We start from the raw sequence: 25,377 nt of genomic DNA, 5'->3' as shown, positions 1-25,377 counted from the left end.
GAGCATAAATTCCCAGTGTTCACTTTTTTATCCCATGTCCAGAATGGAAACTAATCTGGCGAATATGATAGGCATTTTTGTTTCCACGCTCACTGGTTGTGTTTGTTATTAGTGAGAGTGATCTGACTTCCGGTCAAGATGGCTACGGAGATGGTTGGGTGAAAAGAAAGCTCTTCTTTGTTCTTTGAATTTCGCTTGATGCTTAATTCACTTTCTGCATTAAATGGATGAACTAATCCCAGGGATTCTTAATATTGATGACATAATAGGCATAGAGAACCTGTTTTTATGACTGCCATCATGCACTCTGTGGTGACATTTCAGAAATGGCGGGTGGCAAAAGGAGTATATGGTAAAAAGACACAAATTCTGGAATCAGGGAACGATCAGATTCTTTGGAAACCCCATTTGTACACCTCTGTTCCATGAGGAATAGGAGACCTAAGCAAAATGATAATGAAATTGTTGATCTTATTGGCTTGGAGGAACTCTTAATTTGTGATTAGCACAAAAATGTAAATCACTATTGTAGAAAGCAGCACCTACCCTATGTAGAAAATGATTCTAGAGACTCTTTCTGTGGAGCATATAAGATTTCTAAACTCTTTCTTAGCTTCACCTAATCAGTCACAAGATAAAATAATTGACAGAATATCATCCTTGAGATACACTCTTATTCATCTTCGAGGCCTTGATAAAGCCATAATTATTCAAGAAGAAGTTATAGAGATAATGAGCAACCAAGAGAGAGAGATCTGAGCAGGGGGACAGAGGAGGTTAACCTTCTTTAAAATAAGGACAAAATACCAGGGGAGATTTACTTTCTCACTAAAGAATGGTAACTTAATGTGCCTCCTAGGGACCCAACGACTAGAGCAAAATGGCAACAAAGAATATATTGCAGCTCAGAAAAATGGGGACAATATGAATCTTTAAGGCACCACAACACAATAGTACAAAAATAACTCTTGAAGACCCAGAAAGGAAATCGGTTTGTTTTTGTGGACAAAAGAGGGAACTTTGTATAAATGGAATGACAAGTTACTTATTGAAACAAAAGTCTGATGGTAATAGGGGAGGGGAATAAGGGGGATGGGATTTTTATGTTATGGAATGTGTGGGGACTAGGTAATCCCATAAAGAGATTTGGAGTTTCTGAAAACCTTTGGAAGTTCTGCCCAAACATAATCTGCCTGCAGGAAACAGACCTTAATTCTAGGTGGACATGCTTGCTGACTCACAGATACTTTGGGGAGCATTTCTCAGATCCTGGGATGCCCAATGTGATGGGAGCCAGTGTGGTGTAGTGATTAAGACCGGTAGTCTCCTAATCTGGGGAACCGGGTTCGCGTCCCCGCTCCTCCACATGCAGCTGCTGGGTGACCTTGGGCTAGTCACACTTCTCTGAAGTCTCTCAGCCCCACTCACCTCACAGAGTGTTTGTTGTGGGGGAGGAAGGAAAAGGAGAATGTTAGCTACTTTGAGACTCCTGGAGAGGAGTGAAAGGCAGGATATCAAATCCAAACTCTTCTTCTTCTTCTCCTTCCTAATAAGGGTCACTCAGATCCTGAGAGACATTGCATATTCTTAAAGAGGAAATTGGCGTCAAAATCCTTAACTATTTCTTCTATCTATGGTCCAAACTCCCATCATCGGATGTTTTTAATACACACCTTTTCTCTTTTCGAGAAATTTAAGGAGGATGACTTCTTGATTGGTGGCTATCTTAATATGTCACATTGTGAGGGCTTGGACAGGAAGGATCAGGGAACCCCAAACTCTCTGTCCAGGGAGCGCACAATTACAAATATTTTAGTCTGTCATGACTTGGTGGACCCAGTTGTCACTTTCTGTTTCTCTTGTTATGTCTTAATAGATTCTTCCCTCTATGAGGGGTCCTCAACCTAGTTTTCAAGCAGAAAGTTATCAGCAGAGTTTTAATAGTTCTGTAGAGTTCTGAGCTTTTCTTTCCCCCTCTGCATAATTACTTATTAAATATTTACTAAATTTTCATCCTGCCTCTCCTTGTATATTGTTTTTTCTCCATCCCCATTTTATCCTCACAAGCCCCACTCAAAGTAGGTTAGACTGAAAGTGATAACTGACCCAAGGCCATGCAGTGAGCTCCAGAGATGAGGGGGATTTGAACCTAGGTCTGCTCAAACTTTCTCTGATAGTCTTTTTTGCCCAATGAGTAGATGTTGGCATGCCCAAATTCCCTCTAGGGGATTCAAAAGATTTAGAACTCGAGAACTGGGGAGAAACAAGTTTGCAAAAAAAGAAAGAAAAAGAAATCTGCTCTTCCAAATATGTTTTTATTTCATCCCACTTTTTGTTGAAACTTGTCCCGGCAGCTGAGAGTGATCTGGGGTCGAAAACATTGGAGGTGCATCGTGCTGGGAAGAATGGCAGGCGTAGATGGAGACCTCTGAAGCCTGGAGGGGAGCAGTTGCTACTCAATAAAGTAAGTCACCATCTGAAAATGTGTGCCTAACTGCATCGACAGCATCATTTATCTGCTGCATAGCTAGCTGTGAAAGAAGATGAAGATGACTCTGTATAACTTGCGTAAATATAATTTGCTTCGGCAGCAGCACATTCTTGTTGTTTTAAAGTGTTCTTATTCTTAGCAATTAGTCACTGAATTATTTTGTGACTCAGTAAAAACTATCACATTAACCTCCCCATTTCTGTTGGATATTACTGTTGGAATATTCTTCCTTTGGCAGTCTTAGTTTTTGCAGATGGAAAAACAAAGTAATTTTCAAAAATTTTGTGGCTTCGATCTGCTTTTTCCTTATCCTTTGTGGCAATAGAATGGAAATGATCTCAGCAGCATGTCTATGCAACTGGTTTCTTTACAAAGTGCTTTTCTCATATACAGTTTATTTGCAGCTGTTTCACACCTTGGTTGAATTTCAAACTTCTGTGCACATGTTGTAGTCTAGGGCTTGCAGACTAGGTTGTGGAAATGTGTACTTTGTTAAGAATTGCCTGGTTTCTCCTGACAGCCTAAGACCAACCGTCAGACAAAGTGAGATGGTAGATTCTGGGTGATGGTACAGGTGTCCACCAACTTATGTGTGATCAATTTGTGCGTATACATGCATCACCGGGAAACAATTAAATAATTCAATTCAAACCTGGAAATGGTGGGCGAGAGTTAGAGAGTACTCTTGACTCCTGAAGAGACCCTCCTCCAAGCCTGAAGAGGATGTCAATGAGAGTAGTGAAAGCCCTGAAGAGACAGGAGGGACAGTGGGACTTTGTTTATGTTGCTCAGCCTCCCCGTCAAATAGCTGATGCGTGCAGTAGTGCAGCTGCAGCCACCAATTTTCCACGCGTCCTCCAGCCTCCAGCTGGCTCCCAAGCCTCCATCCTAGTTGCAGATATTTTTGGATACAGTATTTTTGGTCTGGATTGGAGAGAGTGGCAGAGAAGGTACTTAAATGGTATTTAGAGGGTGCTCCCCACGTAACGCAATTTTCACTTATGCAAACAGGGACCCCGAATGTAACCTGCTGTACTTTTTAAGTACGTTTGGCTTCTGTATGTGGAATGTGGGGTAGGAGGCATGAAAAATAGCCTAGAGCTTGTCTCCTGAACCTCAGGCCTTGAGACTTTTGGGTGGCATGCAGATTCAGAGTCCCGGAGTTCAGCTGTGGTGTATCATTGAACAGAGAATGCAGTTTGGGCTATTGTAAGTGCTGCCAGTTAGGATAGGAGGTAAATTGTGGACGCAGCAAATCTTTTTTAAAAAGAGAAAGAAATCACATGCCTCTCCTCTCTATTTCAGAATTACCACCCTCGTTTACAAAAAGGTTTTATTATCACATGTATTTATGTTTAACACTCAGTGTTTTGACCTTGAAGTCCCTGTTCAGAGAGAAAGAGATATGATGCCTACTGGAGGAACATGCTGGAGAAAGGAAGTAATGTAAACTTAAGAATGGGGGAGAAGGGCAGGCGATAGGTCCCTGTGTCAGGAGAAATATTTGCATACTTCCATGAAACGTCTGGTTTCCCTTAGGGCAGTGGTGAGATAATGACATAGTCACCCATCCCAAGTATATTGCAGAGAAACCTTATAGGCGCTGTTCTAAACTTCAAAAGTGTGTGCAGAGGCTATACATGTTTATCCTGTACTCATTTGCTATATGGAAAGGATTACTAGGCTTGACTGTGCGTTATTTTTTTTATTTTTACACAGCTTGGGAGAAAATAATTTTCAAGGGATTGCAGCTGTTGATGAGACAGTTTGCTGTACTTTGGACAGTAACATCTGGGAAGGAAAGGCTTGCAGAAAAATGTTTTCAATTTTAGGAGCCTCTTTATCTCCCTGCCAAGGCTGCCACCTTTACTTGCTCCTTGTTTCTTCATTTATTGTGTCAGCTGAAATATAATCCATAGAGAAGAATCCCATTAATTGGGGGACAGTGGTGGAGGGAGATGGTGAATCTTGTCATTCCATTTACATTTGGCTTTGATTAAAATGGCTGCCTGCATTTTGCAATAGGACCCATTAGGTCCAGTCGTGACCGATTCTGGGGTTGCGGCGCTCATCTTGCTTTGTTGGCCGATGGAGCCAGCGTACAGCTTCCGGGTCATGTGGCCAGCATGACTAAGCTGCTTCTGGTGAACCAGAGCAGCGCACGGAAATGCTGTTTACCTTCCCGCTGGAGTGGTACCTATTTATCTACTTGCACTTTAACATGCTTTCGAACTGCAAGGTTGGCAGAAGCAGAGACCAAGCAACGGGAGCTCACCCCGTCACGGGGATTCGAACTGCTGACCTTCTGATCGGCAAGTCCTAGGCTCTGTGGTTTAACCTGCAGTGCCACCCGCGTCCCTAATAGACAGAATATATCCCTGTAAAAATGCGGATTGGCAAGGGGGGTCCAGTGGGAGGTAGGTTGACAAGTGGAGTAAGCATGGGCAGCGACTCCTAGTTGCCTGCGGTGTTGGGAAAGGCCTAAACAAAGAAAACGACACTGTTGTTCATCGAGAACGGATGTGACAGTGTACAACTCATCTTGTTGTACAGTATACAAGCCCTATCCAGGGATGCTGTCAAGTGCATCATATTGTACTATAACATTACCATGTCCAGGAGCTGGCTCTATCTGATGCATAGTTCTGGTCAGCCAACTTTAATAAATCATATTCTCTATTCATTCAAGAGAAGAAAACGCACCAACCATAAATTACCATATCCACTGTTTCTTTGCCCTTGTGTGATAATGAAACCAGTTCCTAGAGTTGATGTGCATTCTCATGGCTAACATGTTAATTTACCATCTCCATCATCTTGTCAGCATTGCGAGCCATAGGAGAAAAATTTTAATGCAGAGATTTCATGTGCTTTTAAAATGAATCTTGGGAAATCTCCTATGACAATATTCCATGCACTTGAATGAATCTGAAAGCGTTTTTAAAAGCTTAAAAATAAGAGCTCTGTTCAGGTGTTTGAAGCAAATGAGTGGGGACTTGAAAAGAGGAAGTGTGCTGTGCACCAGGGCTGGTTCTACCATTAGGCAGAGGGAGGCAACTGCCTCATCTTTATAACAACTCTGCAAGGTAGGCTAGGTTGAGAGACAGTGACTGGCCCAAGGTCACCCATGGAGCTTCATGGCTGAGAGGAGATTTGAACCCTGGTTCAACTTGCTTAACCATTACACCACACTGACTCTCTGGTGGATAACACAGATTTCAGTCATTGGTCCATCTAGCTTAATATTGTAGCTTGGTGGCAGAGCTTCTGCCTCACATGCAGGAGGCCCCAGGGTCAATCCCCAGCATCTCCAGGTAGGGCCAGACACCTGTCTAAAACCATTGAGAGCAGCTGCCAGTCTCTGTAGACAATACTGAGCTAGGTGGACCAATTAGGTAAATTCCTATGTGACTGTCAGAAGCTTTCCAGGACTTCAGACAGGGTTATTTTCCAGGCCTACCTGGAGATGCTGGGGATTGAACCTGGGACCTTCTGCATTCAAAGCTGACACTCTAGTACTGATCCAGGCCCTTCCATAAAGCTGCAGCTCAAAGGAAAGGAGGCTGCAAAGGGAAACCCAGCTGACACCATGGAAAAGAAGCTGGGCTTGGCACTCCACCCTACAGCCCATTCATATGGCCGCATTTCCATATAAACACCCCTACCATGTGGTGGCCATTTTAGTCATAATGTTGGGTCTCATCAAGCTACTGATTCTTCTAACCTCACTTTTTAGGCTGTGCTGTGGGTCTCTCTGGTGCAGCTCTAGCTACTGTTAATAAAGTCTGTCCCAGCATGATTACATCTTTGGTTGGTACTTGCTAGCTTTCAGACTGCCACTCCTGACAACTGTGTTCCTCTGCCATATGAAGTTCAAATGAGAGTGTCCTGTCTGAAATGCATAAAATCTCTTGAGCCTTGTTCTCCATCCGACTGCTGATGCATGTTGTTCAGAGCCTGAATTACAGCACTTCTTAGAGCATCTCCTAAAATCTTCCATTGGGTTTATAAATCAGGTCTGCCAAGTTAAAAGAGGCAAGTGGGGTTTGTAAGCCTGGGCGTGGTGATGGGAGCACTTATGGTTCCATCCATCTCCAGTAGCCCAAAATAATATCTGTAAATCAGGACCAGCTAATTGTGGAGCTCCTTGTAAGGTTTGTAATGCTGCAGTAAGATTTGCAGCCCTTTGCCTTGGTAAAGGATATCTATTGAATCTTCGTGGAAGGTAGCAAAAATGTGGCTGCTGAAGCACACAAATATTGGTCTATTTAAAAATCAATAGCACCTACCTGCAAGTAAATGCCATCATGACAGAGTTGCCAGAAGCTTAAGGCTGGATAAGCCCTGTATAATGAAGGGATTTCTTTTCGGCCAACATAAGCCCAGCTCAGAGAGAGATGGAAGCATCCAACTAGGGGTAGACAAATCAGACTGTTTCTGGTCCCTGTCAATTCTGGTCTCTGACAACTCCCTTCAAGTGGAAAACTCCCTGCAAATTGAAGACTAGATGACACATAAAAATGGGCTGGAGCTTTTCTGTTTCTCTGCTGTTTTCTTTTTATATGGGGCATTGCAATTAGACTTCACCCATAGGCAATATGCAGTAGAACAGTCCTCTCTGTTTCCTCAGGACTCTGCTGTCCCACATGGTCACATGTGCAGACCCAAAGTTTGGCACTTAGCTAATGACCAGGAGTTGCAGCCAGAGGTGGGTGAGATTGCCCCTGTTCACCTTGGACTGACTGGAATAAAACTAACTCAGAAAAAAGCAGAAAAGGGTCACCAAAATGACCAGGCGAATGGAGCCATCTCCCACCTCCATGAGGAAAGGTTGCCCCATTGGGGACTTTTTAGTTTAGAGAAGAAGCAGGTGAGATGTAATATGACACAAGTTTATGAGGATAGAGGAAAGTTTCCCCTTGTTTCCCATAACCCTAGAACTCATGGGTATTCAAGGAATTGAATATTGAAAAATTAATGACAGAAAAAATGAAAGTTATTCTTCACTCAGGGCGTGGTTAAACTATGGAACTCTCTCTGACAAGGAGGCAGTGATGGCCACCAACCTGGATGGCTTTAAAATGAATTCATAAAAGACAAGGCTATCAGCGGCTATTAGCCACAATGGTTATGTTTTGCCTCCATGGTAGGAAACAGCTATGCTTCTGAATGCCAGTTGTTGTAAACCACAGGAGAGGAGAATGCATTTGTACTCTGGTCCTGCTTGGAAGTTTCTCATGGGTCACTGCGAGAGCTGGATTATACGGGCTGTTGACCTGATCCATCAGGCTCTTCTCATGTTCTCATGTTCTTAATCTGAGGTTTGAAAAATATTCCCCTTGTCTCCCCCAAATACCCTCCAAACCTTAAGGTTTTATCTGGCCAGAGAATGGGACTAGAGGCGGTGTGTGAGGGGGAAAGCAAATGAATGAAGCTTCTTTCCCCTGGTCTCTAGAGATGGGGAAGAAATTCAATTCAGTTTGCATTATGGGCTTACCTAATTTTCACTTTCCGAAAAAATGTGTGCAGCAAAACACAGCCATACTTTGAAATTTGCCCTCCTTCAAATGTTGCAATGCAATTCTGTAGCCGCTTAATGTGTACAAAAGATGGCTATAACAGGACAAAATGTTCCTTAAAGTGCTTATAATAGTGAAAATAATATGCAAGAATATTACCGTACTTTTCCGTGTATAAGGCTACGTTGGTTTTTTTACTTTAAAAATGTTTAAAAGGAGGGGTAGTCTTATACATGGGGGCAATCTCTCCCCATTTTCTTAATTTTGAGTACCCCAAAATAGGGGGCATCTTATACATGGGGGCATGTTATACGTGGCAAAATATGGTATGTTAGAAAAATTACTATGCAAAAATGTGTGTATTATGAGAAATTGCAACCATTTTCTTTCTGTCCCCTAACCACATGGGTTACACAAGCAAATAGCATTAAATGTTCTTTCCTATGCAAAGCAAAAGCAAAAACCCTTTTGGGCTGCTTATCACTTTCTTTTCTCTCCCCCCCTTTTTAAAAAAAGATGGAAATTCTGCATCTGCAGTATGCTGGTTTCGTAAACATCCCTCTGTGCTAATAGCAAGTGCAAACCTGCTGTGGGGAGAAAGCATTTAATATTCACAAGGGATGCACTTCTCTCTGTAACAACTACTGCTTATTTCTAGAGGCAGAAGGAGGAGTAGAAGTCGGCAGTCACAGTGTCTGTGGACAGGGTCCCTTCTGGGTGATGCCCCCTCCAAATTCCTTTCACTTTGCTTTTTTAAATGCATATGCAAGGAAGCAGTGTAAATGCTGCATTTCCAGAGAGCGAAAGATGAGGGTGGGCCGCTGGCGGTATTGTCTCTTAGTTTGCATGGTGCATGGTGATAAAGAGGTTGGGGTGCTCTTTCTTGCTCCGGCTTTTGGAACTGCTGTATTTTCAGCTCCTTGCAGGGTGCTGAATGAGCGATTTGTTTTAGAGGAGATGCTTTTCCGTTTGCTGTTTTTCAAAACATGGCTGACACTGTAATTCTCTCCTCGGGGTGGTGGTGGTGGGGAAGATTGTCAACTGCTGCACGGGGAGACGTGAGCTGTATTTAATCATGACAGTAAGCAACAGCCTTCCTTATCTAAGGTGAGAAGATGACAGACAGGAGAACAGGAAATGGTGTGAATTTATCTGGGTTAATTAGTTTTAACGCCAGTGCACCAGTCAACTCTGAGGTTTTATTTGCATGTATGTAGAAGAGCCAGAAATCTTCACCTGCTCTTCCCCTTATGTCTCTTTCTTCAGTCTCAAGCTCTGCACATTTCATGAGCATCAATATATATTTTCCCCACGCATTAGCCGATTGCTACCCAAGGACTGTAGCTCAGTGGCAGAGCACCTGCTTTGCATGCAGAAGGCCCCAGGCTCAATCCTCAGCATCCTCGGGTGGGGCAGGGAGACACTCCTGTCTGAAATACTGGAGAGCCACTGCAAGTCAGTGCAGACAGTACTAAGGTAGATGAACAAAGGTCTGATTCAGTAAAAGGCAACCTGTGTTACTATTCTGGGGTGTTGTTTGAGCTAGAGCTGGGCCAACACCCTCTCTCCAGTTTCACCAAAATTCTGCAAAACAAAATGAATCCCTGCAAAACGAAACAAAACAGGATGCAATTTTGTGCTTCTTTTTGCAGAGGATTTCTCCAACATTTGGGGGTCTGTTCCTTCCCCCCATACACACTTAACTTAAATTAATCTGTTGAGGTGACTGAAGGTGTTTTTGTTTCCAATGTTAAAAGAAATGCCTCTGCCTAGCCTAGCGGCACTTGGCTCTCTCTGCAGCTACTTGCTAGCTGTGCTTCCTGGAATGCTTTGGGAATGGAAGCAAAGGTGTCCTCATGATGTACTTCCTAGCAACCTCAGCCAGCAAAATGTGCTCTGGAACATCTGGATGATACCAGGTTGGCGAAGGTGCTCAAAAGGTTAAGGAATGGTGAGCAGCAGTCCCTGCTTGAACAATATGGGGAGATTTCTTCTCCACCCTCTTCTTGAGGGGCTCCAGCACATCAATGTATCTGTTCCCATATTCAGTGGTGTCAGGGGTTCAGAAGGAGAGACACAGGAGGGGGAGCAAATGGAGAGTGAGGAGGAGGAGTACGAGGGGGGCGCAGGCAGTGACAGTGGCCAGAGTTATTCCACAAGCCTCTCTAGCGAATCGGAGGACTCACAGAAGGGAGCGCCGGTGGCCAGAGCGAGGGGGGCTCCAGGGGGGAAGCCCCAGGAGGAAGGGGCCAGCGGGGAGTCCCTGAGCAGCAGTTGGAGATCAGGACCAGCGTCTCCACCAGAGCGCAGTGGGGAGGGGGAGTCCCAGGAGTCGGGACCAGTGTCCTCACCACCAGAGGGAGGAGAGGAGTCAGGTTTGGCAACGCCCACATCAGGAAGCGGGGAAACGGTCAGAAGGAAAGTCACCGGCTGGGCGCGCGCGCCAAGTTCAAATGTACAGGAGCGCGGCACAGCGGGTAGCCCGGGAAGGGAGCCGGGTCCTAAAGCCCGCCGGAGGGAGGGGCAAGACTCAGGAGGCTCAGCGTCAGAGGAGTCCAGGAAGGAGGGAACCCCAGAGGGCAGAAGGACCCAGCGAAGGAAAGAACAGCGTAAGAGGTGGAGCCGGGCTAGAATCTTAAACTGGTGTGGGTGGAGCAGTGAGTCAGAGGGGACTTAGCCGGTCTAGCGTCGAGCCGTGGGTCTGCGCGCCCAGAGCTTGGAAATGGAAACTAAACTTTAATAAAGACTTTTGTATATAACATCCACTGGGCATTGGTCCTCTGTGAGCTGGGACCTAGCGGCAGTCCTGACAAGTGGTATCTCTAGTTCAGGGCCAGGGAATCCTTTGCAGCCCTCATCCTTTGCTTTCTTTCATGATCAACTTTCCAGAGGTCACATGTCACTGGAGGGAGGGTGCAGAGGCAAAAGTGGGCAGAGCAATAGATGTGATTCCTGACCTTCGTGTGGTAGGCCATATGCCACCCACAGAAAAACCAGTAGAAGAGTTTCTACACATAACTCTTCATTTTCTTCCACCCAGTCAAAGCACAAAGCATTCGTGACAGTTCAAGGACACTCCAGGAGGGGGCAGGACCAGGGCTAGTGGAGGGTGTGGCCTGGGGAGGCCAGGTAGAGAACTATGGAGGGCTGCATTTGGCCTCTGAGACTCAGGTTCCTCACCCCTTCCATAACTTGGGAACGGATGACTTGGTTCAAGCCCTTGTAGAGGGACCATTGTGCAGCATTGGCCATCAGCCTCCCGCAGCTGAGTGCTCCAAGCTTTTTGGTATGGAAAAATGGAATTAAGACCATGACAAACCTCAAAAGGGAGGATGAGGGGCAAAAAATCACTGTCCCCTTAGAGTGGAGATAGATTCCTGGGATGTTCACGTCACATATGTAAGCCTATGACTTGATGTGAAAGTGATGTTGACCCCTTGTCAGAAGCTCACACATGTACACAGCTGGATCAGATCTGGGCCCCTTCTGTCTGGGCCCCTTCCTGCCTTCTGCTGATGTTCCTCTCAGTCACGCTCAGCATTTCACCCTCACCCTCAGATCTGGGTGGGCAGGTGCATGCAGGTATAGCCTTCCCCTTCCGGCTGTGAGCTCTCACCAAGCTCCCCTGGGAAGTGCCTGCTGCTCAAAGTAGAGAGGTCACAGTTTTGATTTGTATAAAGTAGCTGTTTACATGGAAGGGGAATGACTTTCATTCCAGGAAGAGAAAGTGTAGTTTAGGGACTCCCAGCTTTAGGCTCATGAGCACATTTGTGTGTGCATATCAAACTTTATTAGGAAATAATTGATTTTCGTAGAATAGGAGAAAACATCTATTTTTCAAGTTGATAACATAAAGACCAATTTAGCAAAATTCAAAATCTATCTTAAAAGTTAGGATGGTACTTAACTTGGCTTTTTGTGCCTGCCACCTTGCTGCAATCTTTAGGAGATAGATTTGTGTTCAAACCTTTTGATATTTTCCTTTTTCCTTGACAAATGTCCAGTCAAAGACCCATCCAGTCTAGCATCATGTTCTTGCAGTAGCCAAGCAAATATACACAGACACAGAGTGTTTCATAGGAGGAGCTGGGAGATTTTTAAAGTATTTTTTTTTAAAGGAAAGCAAAGAGGGAGCTGTTTCAAGCTGTCATGCCACATTAGTGTCTATCATCAGCTCAAACAGCTCAGGGCGGAAGAGTTCAAGAAAGATCCACGGAGGGGCGGGGAAAAACAATTGACGTGTCTGCATGACCATAGTGTGTGTGTTTTTTAAAAGAGGCAAGTGATTGGAGGAGCTGCCGACTGCATCACTTTGACTGGATAGAGTCAGGAAGTGGAGTGACAGGACAAGTGGGGACAGGGTGCAGGTTTCCATTTGTTTACCCTGCAGCGCAGGGTCAAGATCTGGATTTGCCATTCTTGGAGGGCTATCTGTGCAGGGGGCCCACAGTTGACCCTGGGGACTCCTTGGTGCCTCTGCCTTTCCACCTGCCCTCTCTGAGCATGCAAGCAATGACCAGAGGGAGGAAGTGTAGCATCATCTTGTATGGAAGAACTATAGGTCATTGGTAGAACCTTGTGTGCAAAGGTCTCTGGTTCAATCCCTGGCATTTCCAGGTAGAGCTGGGAACTGAAAATAAATAAGGCAACACAAACCTACTTCTGTTGATTTTTGTTGCTTCCCATTTAAAAGTGATGTGTGTATGGCTCAAATATATATAGGTGACTCTCAACTTTTGCTGGAGTTACATTCCAGGGGTAGTGCATAAGGCTAAAACACACTCTCCCTGCACCTTCAGATGTTCTTCCAAGACCACACACACACACACCAAGGCTACTAAACACTCTCCCTGTACCTCCAAACACTCTCCCAAGGTGAGCGCAATGGCGAGTGGAATTAAGAGTGGGATCCCCCCCCCCCGGATGCCCAACCCTTTTTATTTATTTTTATTTTTATCAGCCAATCATGCAAAGCTGAATTTGCACAGGTTAAATGCATGTAAGCTGCAAGTCGACTGTCTGTGTGTTTCTCATTTTTTCTTCATGAAGGAGGACATTGTGTGTTGGATTAGGAAACCTGTGTTCACATCCCTAGTCAGCCTTGAGCTGACTGTGTGATATTAGGATGGAAACCTGTCTCAGCCTGACCAGAAAGGCTGGTCCATAAGGGCAAATGGGGCACTTCCCCACTCACTTTGTTCTCAGTGAGCCCCACCTCCGACCTGCCTGTCTTCTCACTCATCAGCTGAAGGAATGGCCCTGTTTATCACCTTCCTTCTCCTCTCTGCAGTGTTGCCTTTGTAGAACTTTATTTTTCAACTCTATGTGCTTTCCAAGGCTCAGATAAATTCTACTACACCTGACTGTTACTCCTGGCCCCTTGGAAAAAAGTAAACGCGTGCATGCTTTGTTTGTGTGTCAGTGTCTCTAGATGGGGGCTGATCTGGGAGAGTAGGGAGAAGGTACTCCAGCACTTGCTCGAGAATTCAAACCTTCCCATGGGCCTAAAATGGTTGGTAGCCCCTGCTTTGTTAGTCGGAAGAGCAGAATCAAATTTTCATATAGTACCATTGAAAATAATGAGAAAGCTTTATTTCTTTTTAACTGCTTACCTGAAACTAAGCAGATATGGCGGACAGCCTAAATTTTCTTATTGTGTGTGTGTGTGTTCATTCCTTATTCAGAGTGCATTAAAACACTAGGGATCTGTGACCTGCAAGGGTGTCAGGCTGGCATGTGAATGCAGAGTGGTGGAGGGTCTAGTTTGATTCAGTGGATTTTTCAAAGCATGCCCAGCGTCTTGGAAACACCACCCTCCAGACCCAGGCTTAGCACAGGGGTAGCCAACATGTTGTGGGCTCTGACTCCCATCATCCTGGACTATTGGACACGCTGACTAGGGCTGGTGGAAGTTGCAGTCCACATCTGAAGGGCATCAAGCTGGCTTTCCTGGTTTAGCAGCAGAGAAAGAGGATTTTTTATTTTATGTTTTGGCCTGCTGCTGATGTACTTGATCCCTCTGACATTAATGTGTGAGGAAGTGGGTTGCTGAAGGGACTGCTGGCGTGAAGATGGAAAAACGGTAGTGAACTGAATATCAAGCAGGATGCGGCAGGTACTGCCCAAACTGCAGCTGCGGTGCTGTAGTTGTTCTGCAATTAGGTAGAATATTGCCAAAGGTGAATGCTAAAAAGGGGTGGGCTTGAGGAAGAGGGTTTACAGTGTGCAGTTTCACAAGTTGATTGATCCCACAAGCTCTGAGAGTCCTTGATAATGACTGGATCAGACCCAAAGGCCTATCTCAGTGGTTCCCAAACTTTTTCAGGCCACTTTCCCTTTGTTTTCATGAATTCATCCCACCTTACCCGATGAAAAGCATTATTCAGAACAGCAGTTTGCAAAACCCACTAAGGAAGATAATAAGCATGTTGAATTTTTCAACTTTCCAAAACAAGGGGTGCTAAAAAGTTGTATCATGACTTGGGAATTCAGAAGATATTTTTGTTATATTAATATAATTTAATTTTTGCCAGGTAAGTACAATGTGTGTAAAATTGCATAGAAATCATTAAAAATGGTTACCAAGTACTTGCAGTTATATTGTATATTAGTGTCTATTAGTATCTATTATTGTTACTATTATTATTTAATATTACCTTACATTTTCAGAAGGTAAAATTAAATTCTTTGGTTTACCAAGAGCAGTTTAAGTGATTTTTCATCAAGCACAGATTTACCAAGCTAAATGTTGTCCAATCACAAAAAAATTATAAGCACGTTTGAATTCTTCATACCCCAAAACATATTTTTAAAACCCCTCACTGAAGAAATTTGCAAAAAGTAAGTTTCAGCCCCTTAAATGACATACCATAATACCACGGTGATATTCAAAACAGACCAATGAATTTCACATTTATTCAGTAGCTGATAGAATGGGTTGCAGCATCTGGGTCGGTGACACCCAAAATAATTTACAAATGTGAATCCACAGACCCCAAAAGGTTGGTGACGCCTGCTGGATGACCTCACATGTTCCTTGAAAAACTGGACCAAGTTTACAACTGTCTGAGAATCTATTTAAGGCTGAGGATTTACAGATGAGGTATAAATTATCCTGAATTGGGTAGATCTGGGTGGTGCCCATAGCAATCAGGAGAACCCAAGCTATAGCAACCGTGATCCGTTCCTAGGCAATGTGCTGCTTTGATGGGTATCAACAGTCCCTAAATTACACAGGATATTATTAAAGTGCCTGTGCTGTCTTTGGAGAGCTGTTACAATATACTGTCTCCATCAGAGGCACTCAGCAATAGATCACTGTGGATTTGCCCAGTAATTACATAATACGCTGCTTGCTGCATGATTCTCTAGCCTCTGTTTTAGTGTGTGAAAGAACAAGAGCCCATCTATGTCACCAAAATGTTGAACAGTGCACTTTTGAAGCAGATTTTCAAAACCTTCCTTTTGCTCATCTGAAAGTGTAGTACAGAGCAGAGAAACCTTTCTCAGCCGGAGGATCACATTCGCTTCTGTGCTACCCTGCTAGGGGCCACATGTGGGCAAACCAGAAGTAAGTAAGTACAATGGTACCTCAGGTTAAGAACTTAATTCATTCTGGAGGGCCGTTCTTAACCTGAAACTGTTCTTAACCTGAAGCACCACTTTAGCTAATGGGGCCTCCAGCTGCTGCCACGCCGTGTGATTTCTGTTCTCATCCTGAAGCAAAGTTCTTAACCTGAGGTACTATTTATGGGTTAGCAGAGTCTGTAACATGAAGCATCTGTAACCTGAAGCATATGTAACCTGAGGTACCACTGTAGAGCAATTAATATACATTTTATCTGTGAGCAGTAGGCTGGCTAGTTTCTGCACACCCTCGCATACACCCCTCTTTATTCTCCATTCAAGCAAGCAATAGGTATTATCAGAATTAAAGATTGCATTCCCTCCAACATTTGTCCAGTGAAAATAGGGACGTCCTATTCAAGTTGTTGTTGTTGTTTTAATGTTGATACTCCACCCATCTGACTGGGTTGCCCAAGTCACTCTGGACAGCTCCCAACATAAATAAAAGCATAATAAAACATTTAAAAAGCTTCCCTATACAGGATTGCCTTCAGTCAGCTCAGGGTTCATCCTAAGGAAAAGTGGGACGTTCTGGGATCAAATCAGAAACCAGGATGACTTCTGTAAATCCAGGACTGTTCCTGGAAAATAGGGACACTTGGAGGGTCTGAGACTGAATTCCAGCCATGCAAAACCACTCAAGGAGGGTGTGAAGTTGGGCTCCTGAGGCGTGTGGCCTGGAGGACTGTATTTGACCCACTAGGCCTCTGGATCCCTGCCCAGAGGTAGTGTTCAGAGACCCTGTTGGCAACTCCCCCCCCCCCCGCAGTGGCATTATCCCCTTATTTAAACACATACAAACAAAAGAAGCTTTCTGCTAGATCAGGGCAACAGGCCATCTAGTTCAGGGATAGTCACCTTTTTTATACCTAGTGCCCACTAATGCATCTTTCTTGATGGTAAAATTTCCTTATCGCCCACCAGTACTCTATGGAAGGAGGGTTCAGCTTGTGCCGTAGAACCCCCTACCACCCACCTAGAATCCTGAAACACCTACTAGTGGGCGGTAGGGATCAGGTTGACAAGCCCTGGTCTAGTCTATCATCCTGTTCTCACAGTGGTCAATCAGATGCTCCAATGGGAACCTCGCAAGAAGGACAGGAGCACTCAACCCTCTCCCTTGGCTTCCATCAACTGGCATTCAGAGGCATACTGTCTCTGACAGTGGAGGTAAACCATAGCTATTGTGGTTTTCAGCCTTCGATAACCTTACCCTCCATGAATTTCTTCAATCCTCTTCTAAAGCCATCCAAGTTGGTGGCCATTGCTGGCTCCAGTGGGAGTGAGTTCCAAGGTTTAACCACGCACTGCATGAAGAAGTACTTTATTTTATCTGTCCTGAACTTTCCAAGTTTTAGCTTCACTGGGAGTCCACATGCTCTAGTTATCAGAGAGGGAGAAAAAACTTTTCTCCATCCACTTTCAACATTCCTTACACAATTATATAAACTTCTATTTTGTCACCTCTTACTTTCCTTTTCTCTAAATTGAAAATGTCTCAAGTGCTACAACTTTTTCTCACTCCATCCCCTCAGTCATTTTGGATGCCCTGTATGTTCTGCTACAGGCCACGACCATTTTGCATGTGTTCTATTGGTGTTCAACCGCCAACACATGCACCATTTTTGGCCTTGGAAGGGGGTGGAACGGGGGCAAGGGTGGGCTTATGCGCAATCCAGCGACATGCACAATGACCAGGAATACAACCCCTGTGCAAAAGGGGAGTTGCCTGTATTGGGTACTTCTTGTTTTCATAGTTTTTGTTTCATAGTTTATTATTCACTGCTTTGGGAATTTCCAGATAGAAAGCTGGTTTGTAGATCTGCATCAATGAATAGAACAGCTGATCTTTCATTTCAGGCACATGTATGTAGGTTATGATCAAGCATGATAGCCAGTCTGGCAAACTGGATTTGAGGGTGGAATGGAGTTAATATGGAACCCGGTTCACATAGTTCTGCAGGCAGTTCCGCCTTGAAAAGGAACAGCATCAGCCTCTTGTCACCTGGCTGGTCTGATAACCTACATCCTGCCCACTCTTCTCTCATCAGCCAGCATGGCCAATGGCCAGGTATAGTGGGAGTTGAAGTTCTGCAACATCTGGAGCAGCCTGGTGCCCTTCAGATGCTGTTGCACTCAAGCTCTGATCAGCCCCAGCAACCATGGCCAGTGATATGGGATAATGGGATCTGGGATAATCTGGAGTGTAGGAACATAATAACACCCCCCTTTAAAAACATTTATAACATAGCATACAGTGAGCCTGCTGGGCAGCACATGAATGATGGGAACAGATCTCAAAAGTCTGCAGTAATCAAGAAACAAATGAAGAAAAAAAAACAAACTTTTTGAGGGCTGGAGACTAGGAATCCTAACTGAGATATGTCTTACTCTTCGGAAATGGCTCCCCCCACCCCACCCCAAGAGCCTCCGTCAGAAGCAAACGTAAAAACAAAATCAGCACATTTCAAATAGGCCATGCAATCGATGGGAACATATTGATCAAAGGGGATAATGCAAAGACTATTATTCAGTGAGCACCACCTTTGCTTCCACAAGCCTGCACATGGCTTCGATCAATAATTCAAGCAAATGGTCCGTGGAGGCTTTAAGGAAAGGGAGAAAAATAAGCTACAAAGTATTTCCCAACAAGAATCTTTAAGCATGACAGGCTTCTTACTCAAAATATGATCATGCTTCAACATTAAATAATTAGAGGATTTTTTAAGATTACAGACTGGGTGAAACAGGGTGCAACTGAGCCAAAATGTAAGCATCTTATTTATTTATTTATTTATTTATTTATTTATTTATTTATTTAATTAATTAAAACATTCCCTTTCCCACACAAATGTCCATAGATAGTCAAAAGCCAAAAGGCCTGGCTGAAAAAGGAATGTTTTTGCCAGGCACCTGCAGATGTGTAAAAATGGTGCCAGGCATGTCTTCCCGGGGAGAGCATTCCACAAAGAAGGAGCCACCACTGAAAAGGCCTTTTCTCAGGTTGCCAACGGAGCCTCATTAGAGCAGGGCCTGTGTCAAATCAGGACACAAGGCTCCCCTTCCTCTCTCTTTTGAACCCCCCTTTCACCTTTCTAAAGCAGATGGGGAATCTTACCTTACAGAAGAGAGAAGGAGTAGCAGGTGGTAGAGATCCTGCAGAGTCTACTCTTGTTTACATACAAATGATGCATAGAACATCTTTTCATTCTGGGGATCATGGACTTATTGAGTCATGACAAGCCCCAGCAAAGAATCATGCCCTCCACATCACATGCAGCCAATGAAAGGTTTTGTGGGGTCAAGTGAGGAAGAGCTTTGCATATCCTCGTCTTCTTTAAATTATTTAAATATTTTAATTCAATAGTTTGAGAACTAACTTTTGGTGGTCTTTTATTTTATTGCTTATTGCATGCTATTTTTGAGAATGCTGCTAGCCATCCTGAAAACAGTAGGTGCTGGATGATAGGATAAACAAATATATTAAATAAAACAGTTTGGCCGGAATAATAATAATACTAATAATACTAATAATAATTTATTATTTATATCCCACCCATCTGGCTGGGCTTCCCCAGTCAGTCTGGGCTGCTTCCAACCAAATTAAAATACAGTAATACATTAAAAGCTTTCCTGAACAGGGCTACCTTCAGATGTCTTCTAAAAGTTTGGTAGTTGTTCTCTTTGACATCTTGTGGGAGGGCGTTCCACAGGGCGTCTTCTGCCTGGTTCCCTGGAACTTGGCTTCTCGCAGTAAGGAAACCGCCAGAAGGCCCTCAGCGCTGGACTTCAGTGTCCAGGTAGACCAATGGGGGTGGAGACGCTCCTTCAGATATACTGGACCGAGGCCATTTAGGGCTTTAAAGGTCAGCACCAACACTCTGAATTGTGCTCAGAAACATAAAATGAGACAAAATACTAAAACAACCTTCCTCAACCTGGTGCCCTTTAGATGTTTTGGACCACACCTCCCATCAGCTCTCACTATTTGGTCATACTGGCTGGAACTGATGAAAGTTGCAGTTCAGAATATCTGGAGAGCACATGCGCGTGCGTGCGCGTGCACACACACACACACACACACACACACAGAGTTGCTTTAGCAAAGCCATTCTTTAACACATGCCCTTAAAGCAGTGGTTTTTTACCAGTGTGTTGTGGCACCCTGGGGTGCCTTGAATGATGGTCAGGGATGCTGCAGGCAACAATGGCCTCTGCCCCCCTTTCCTTCCCTCCCTCCTCTGTTGCCCTCTCACGTCTTTGCCTCCCAAAGACTTGCACAGCTTTTTATTGCAGCAGCCCTGGCTATAAGCTCCCTGGGTGAATGGTGCCTCTGGGTGGCACCTCTCTTTGGGGGGAGGGGCAGCTCAGAGACCAGGGATGGCAGCAGCAGCTGCCCAGTGGACCTCCAAGCAGAGGGGAGAAGAGGCTGAGGGAATACTCTGCAAAAGAGGGTGTTTGAAAAAGGGGCTGCCAGCTCTGCAGGCAAGGGGTGACATCACTGGGCTCCTGAGCCCCACAGGGATGCCACAGAAAGAATGTAGTTGGTCAAGGGAGCCGTGGACTTAAAAAGGTTGAAAACCTCTGCCTTAAAGGAACCACTAAAAGGCATGGTGAGCAGAAAAAGGGAAATGGACCACTGATTTCCATTCAGTCAGTGTTTGTCCACCATCAAAGCCTTCTCTTATTTCATGCTCTCCATTTCTCTTGCCCCCATCTCTGATTGTGCCCTTGATCCTCAATTAAACCTGCAGGCAATTTCTCCAATTATCATCATCCTGATAACAGACAAGGAAAGCAGAACAAGCTATGCAAACATATCACCCGGGCATGTGTTCAAAACAAATCTCAAAAACGATATAGAGAATGGATAGGACTCATGATAAGCCCATAATTATTTTAATTTAAAACCTCTATGTAAGAGGGGGGAAAGGCTCTCTGATAGATTGATCTTTGCTGCCATTGCATTGTTTATTTCACAGCCACCCAGAAAGGATCCTCGTGATTTTATTTAATCGACAGGCTAATCAACCAATGCTAATCTTCCTTTCTTTTGTATAGTTATAGATGCTGATTTTCAGCCTGGGTCAGCTATTAGGGCTGGTAAACCTTGCAGTGTTTTCCCTGGAACCCTCCAAAGCACCACAGGGGATGGAAGTCTCCTTCTCTTCTTCCACCTCCTTCATCTTCCTCTTCCTCTGTCAGCAGTTTAAGTGTTCTGTTTGCACTATCCAACGATATCTGCACACATGGTGGCTGGGATTGTACTTCAGAAACCCCAGTTGGATTACTATCTATCTATTGCATTCATATCCCATCTTTCCTCCAAGGAGCTCAAAGTGGCACACATAGTTCTCTTACTTTCTGTTTTTTCCTCACAACAACAGCCCTGTGAGGTAGGTTAGGCTAAAAGTGAATGACTGGCCCAAGATCACTCAATGAGCGGCATGGCTGATTTGATTCCTGGTCACCCAGGTCCTAGTCCAACGGTCAAACCACTACACTACACCACCCTATTGCTAGAAGCACAGATGAGCTGTAACAGGGCATCTAAGCTAGACAAATGGGGGCAGGGGATGCTCCTTTCCACAAAACATTTAATTGTTCTGCAGAAAGACAGGAGATCCATCTTCAGATCTCCTGCCATTAGGTCTATGTCACAGGGCTTAGACAGCCAGTGTGGTATAGTGGTTAAAGGAGTTTTGAACTCAGATTGCCACTCAAACATGAAGGCCACAGGTTGACTTTGGGTCGGTCACTATCTCTCATCCTAGCAGAGACCTCACAGGATAAAATGGGTCATTGGTCTGATCCAGCAGACTCTCATTACATTCTGATGTTCTTAGGCCATCTTAGGCTCCACCGCTTTCCCCAGGAAAATCCGATCTTTGCCACTGAATCAGAGCAAACAGCAATTTGAGTTTTCAGTGGATTGTTGTTTGCTCCAATTCAGTGTTAAAGGGTGGGTTTTCACAGGGAAAGCTTTTATTGGCATCCCTCTCTCTAGGGAGACAATGGAGGTATGTGCCTAAAAATAAATGGGTACCTGGAAAGCCCAGACCTGTGCTTAGAAATGCAGAGCAAAGGTGAGTGTAGATGAGCCCACAGGTACAAATCCCAGATTGGCCATGAAGTTCACTGGGCAACTTTAGCTTTACCACCAATGTTGTTCGGTTTTCCTTTGGCACACTTGAGGCTCAGGTATGTGTTTCCATTGAATTTCTTCAGGTTTTCCCAGATGTGCTGCCATCTCTGTCCTTTCCCTTGCCACTCCCCCAGGCTCTTTGTATTGGATTTCTCTCCAGCAAAGCTACTTCTGGGACAATCTGGCAGAACATCTAGGGTTGTGGTGGTCATGTGTGTGTGTGTTGAGAGAGAGAGAGAGAGAGAGAGAGAGAGAGAGAGAGAGAGAAGAAACCCACTTCAGCATCCTCAATAAAATGTCTGCCATGTGCTGCAACAGGTGGACCTCTCAGAGGAGAGAGTAAAAAGGTTTATTTTCTCAGCAGCCCATAATTTTTTTAAAAAACAAAACATGCATTCAGGAGAGAAAGAAGCAAAAAATAAGAGAGAGAGAGAGAGAGAGGGAGAGAGAGAGAGAATGAACGAACACACAACTAAATCTAAGTTAAGAAGCTTGTTCAATTTTTAAACGCTTACATAAAACCAACAGAGACTGACAGCTTGAAGATGCACATTTCTGCAAGAAAAGGATGATGAACAAGAAGGAAAAAAATGGGCTAAAATGGACATGTTGATATCAGTTCTTTGAGGCTTAAACCTAAATGGGAGAGCAGGTAGCGGTGGGCAAACAAAGCAAAATCCTCCACAGCTTTCTGTTTTGCTTTGTTTTCGTCCATTTACTCTTTCGGACAAAGGTTTTTACAGCATGAAAGCAAGCAGCTTCCCAAGGCCTATTAGAGCATTCCCTCTTCCTCTCCAGTCTGCAGCCAGATTCACATACGGGCTCCAGACCAGTTTGAGAGGAAGACTTGTTGGGTCACATCCATGGAACACATTTGGAGCACTCTTTTACCACTTCACCTGCCATGGCTTCTTCTCCAAAAGAGTGCTGACCTCACAGACCTCCAATTCCCAGCACCCTTTACAAACATTTATTCCCAGGTTTCTCCATGACAGTTAGCAATATATAAGGGCACTTTAAATGTATGGCGAGGAGGTGACTTTAGTTCTCAACCTGTGTCTGGGTAACCATTGTGACACAGGACCCTGGCCCCACCATTTCTCTTAGCCAGGCTGACTAACTAGCTCTCATCAGAGGCATAAAGGTAAAGGTAAAGGTACCCCTGCCCATACGGGCCAGTCTTGACAGACTCTGGGGTTGTGCGCCCATCTCACTTAAGAGGCCAGGGGCCAGCGCTGTCCGGAGACACTTCCGGGTCACGTGGCCAGCGTGACAAAGCTGTATCTGGCGAGCCAGAGCTGCACACGGAAACGCCATTTACCTTCCCGCTGGTAAGCGGTCCCTATTTATCTACTTGCACCCGGAGGTGCTTTCGAACTGCTAGGTTGGCAGGCGCTGGGACCGAGCAGCGGGAGCGCACCCCGCCGCAGGGATTCGAACCGCCGACCTTTCAATCGGCAAGTCCTAGGCGCTGAGGCTTTAACCCACAGCGCCACCTGCGTCCCATCATCAGATGCATACCTAGGTGTAATGGTTCTAGGGGTTACTCGTGTGTAAACCAGCGCCACACCTGGCTGGGTTGCCTGAGTGAACCTTTTCTGTCCAGACAGCCACTTGCCCGTGGCTGTCTCAGTCGCTGGCAGAATCCGTCAGTGGGCGTTTCTTGAACTTCTTCCAGCAAAGAAGCTCTTTGACGCCTAGTCTCCGCCTACTCTCCCTGCGCGGAAGCCTTCTGTGCAAGGAGGGTGTGGGCAGCAGAGGACCCTTACTCTCCCCGCTGGTCCCTGGCGAGGAGTCATGGGACCGCCTCGCCGATTCCCCCATCTGCCCCCCTTCTCCACTGGTGCTACACTGATTCCCTTCCCCAGAAGATGGGCTGCCTCTCCCCATCCCGGGACGCTCTCTGGAATCCCTCTGGAGCCCGCTCTCTCCCTCTGGCCCTGATGGCAGTTCCCTGACACTAGGGGTTTGCAAAACCAGCCCTCACTGGGGGCCCAGGCCCAGGGGTGCACGAAAACCACCCATCAAACTATGGAGTGTGTGACATATGCAGTGCTGTTTACCTAGAAAAAGGTGCTGGAACTCACCCTTGTTATCTTAGAATGGCAATGGCACCCACCTGAGAGGTGCTAGAACTGAGTTTCTGTGAATTCCAGCTGGAAAAAAATCCCTGCATATATGTGTATGTGGCAATGATCTTGCCGCTGTCACAACAAGATCTAACATGGGAGAAGCTTCCCGTCTTTGCACCATGGCACAAAGGCATGCGCTTTTTTTCACCCTTCCTCCTTGCCCTCCAGATTCTTTGAGTACTTGGGTCACATAATATGCTATCATTTCTAATGCAACTATTGCAGTAAAAGGATTTGGGGGGAGGGACTGATACAGCTCCTTGGCAAGGATGCAAGGGTCCCTAAGTACGCCACTTTCTCTCATTGCTCCAGTGACAGGGGAGAGAGCCTTTGACAACTGAGCTGCCCTCAGTTTTGTTCCCTATGCCACCAACATGAGTTTTCTAAACCACCAGGAAGCTGATTCTGCTACACTGCCTACTCATCCTAGTCCAACACTCTAACCACGACATCACTACTGGCTCTGCATTGCAATGCCTCACCTCCAGAGTGGAGTTTTCATTAGTTACTGGGAAAGAAGGCATATACTTCAACAGTCATATCTTGTTTGTTTTGCATGCTATGACTTTTACGCACTTTTAAGAACAAGCAATGTGTTTGTTTTTAAATAATTTATGGGGTCACAGGAATAGTAATAAAAGGGAGATTTGAGCTCCAGGGATTGAAACTTCAGCGTTCAGTTTCAGGAAAGAATACCACTACCTACAGTAGTCTCAAGATGGCCTGGGTGGAACTATTTCAATTTAAATCTTGGGCAAAAGAATAATTTTCACATGATTCTTAAAAAAAAAAAAACACACAGAAAAATCGTGTTGGAACTGTCTGTACATACACTATTTCAAACTGCAGCATTATACGAGCTGTCTCCATGGATACATATCCACGTATAGCAAAGGACCTCATTAGATGCTGGTGGAAAATGGCATCCTTTTGATTTGTCCATGTAGAGACCTCAAAATGTAACTATATAAATCTTCCTCATCTCTGATTGATGGATACTTGTGGGTTCACAAGAGGAGTTGTACTACAGAGAGAACAAGGAAGCTATCTGTTCAGTGACGCAATTCACACGGAACTGCGTTTGTGTGCTATAATTATGAAAGCTGGGAAACCCTTGCCTTGAGAGAAAAGGGTTTCCTTCACACACACCTCTGGCCACTTTTTCCTCCAATGCTTGCTTCTTTAATACAGCTATAGGAAAAGGAAGTTGTAACTGATGCTTCCTTGGCTACTGGTTTTGCTTCAAGTTCATTCATCCAGGACCAAGATACACATTACGTGAGACATGCAGACATTCCTCCAAGGCAGGAATGAGGTTGGACCTCATCTCCTATCAGCACCAACCAGCATGGCAAATGGTTGGGGATGATGGGAGTTGTAGTCCTAACAACATTCAGAAGGCATTAGGTCATTGCTTTAAGTTTAGAGTGTGGTTTCAGCCCCCACCCACCCAAATTCTCATAC

The 25,377-nt window shown here is 44.9% G+C and overlaps 1 protein-coding gene across 3 annotated transcripts in view; it reads left to right on the top strand.

Moving 5' to 3' along the window:
* ARHGEF9 (Cdc42 guanine nucleotide exchange factor 9) overlaps nt 1-25,377 on the top strand; it is a 274,051-nt gene that overhangs the window by 74,549 nt on the left and 174,125 nt on the right. For all 3 annotated transcript variants that reach the window (XM_083722047.1, XM_083722048.1, XM_083722046.1), the window contains exon 4: nt 2,355-2,464. In XM_083722047.1, coding sequence (XP_083578173.1) covers nt 2,355-2,464 — 110 coding nt within the window. The remainder of the gene's footprint in view (nt 1-2,354; nt 2,465-25,377) is intronic.

Source organism: Podarcis gaigeae (genome assembly GCF_964106915.1).
Source record: "Podarcis gaigeae genome assembly, chromosome: Z".
NCBI lineage: Eukaryota > Metazoa > Chordata > Lepidosauria > Squamata > Lacertidae > Podarcis > Podarcis gaigeae.
The sequence above is the reverse complement of the archived record's forward strand: the minus strand, read 5'-3'. Positions and strand labels throughout refer to the sequence as shown.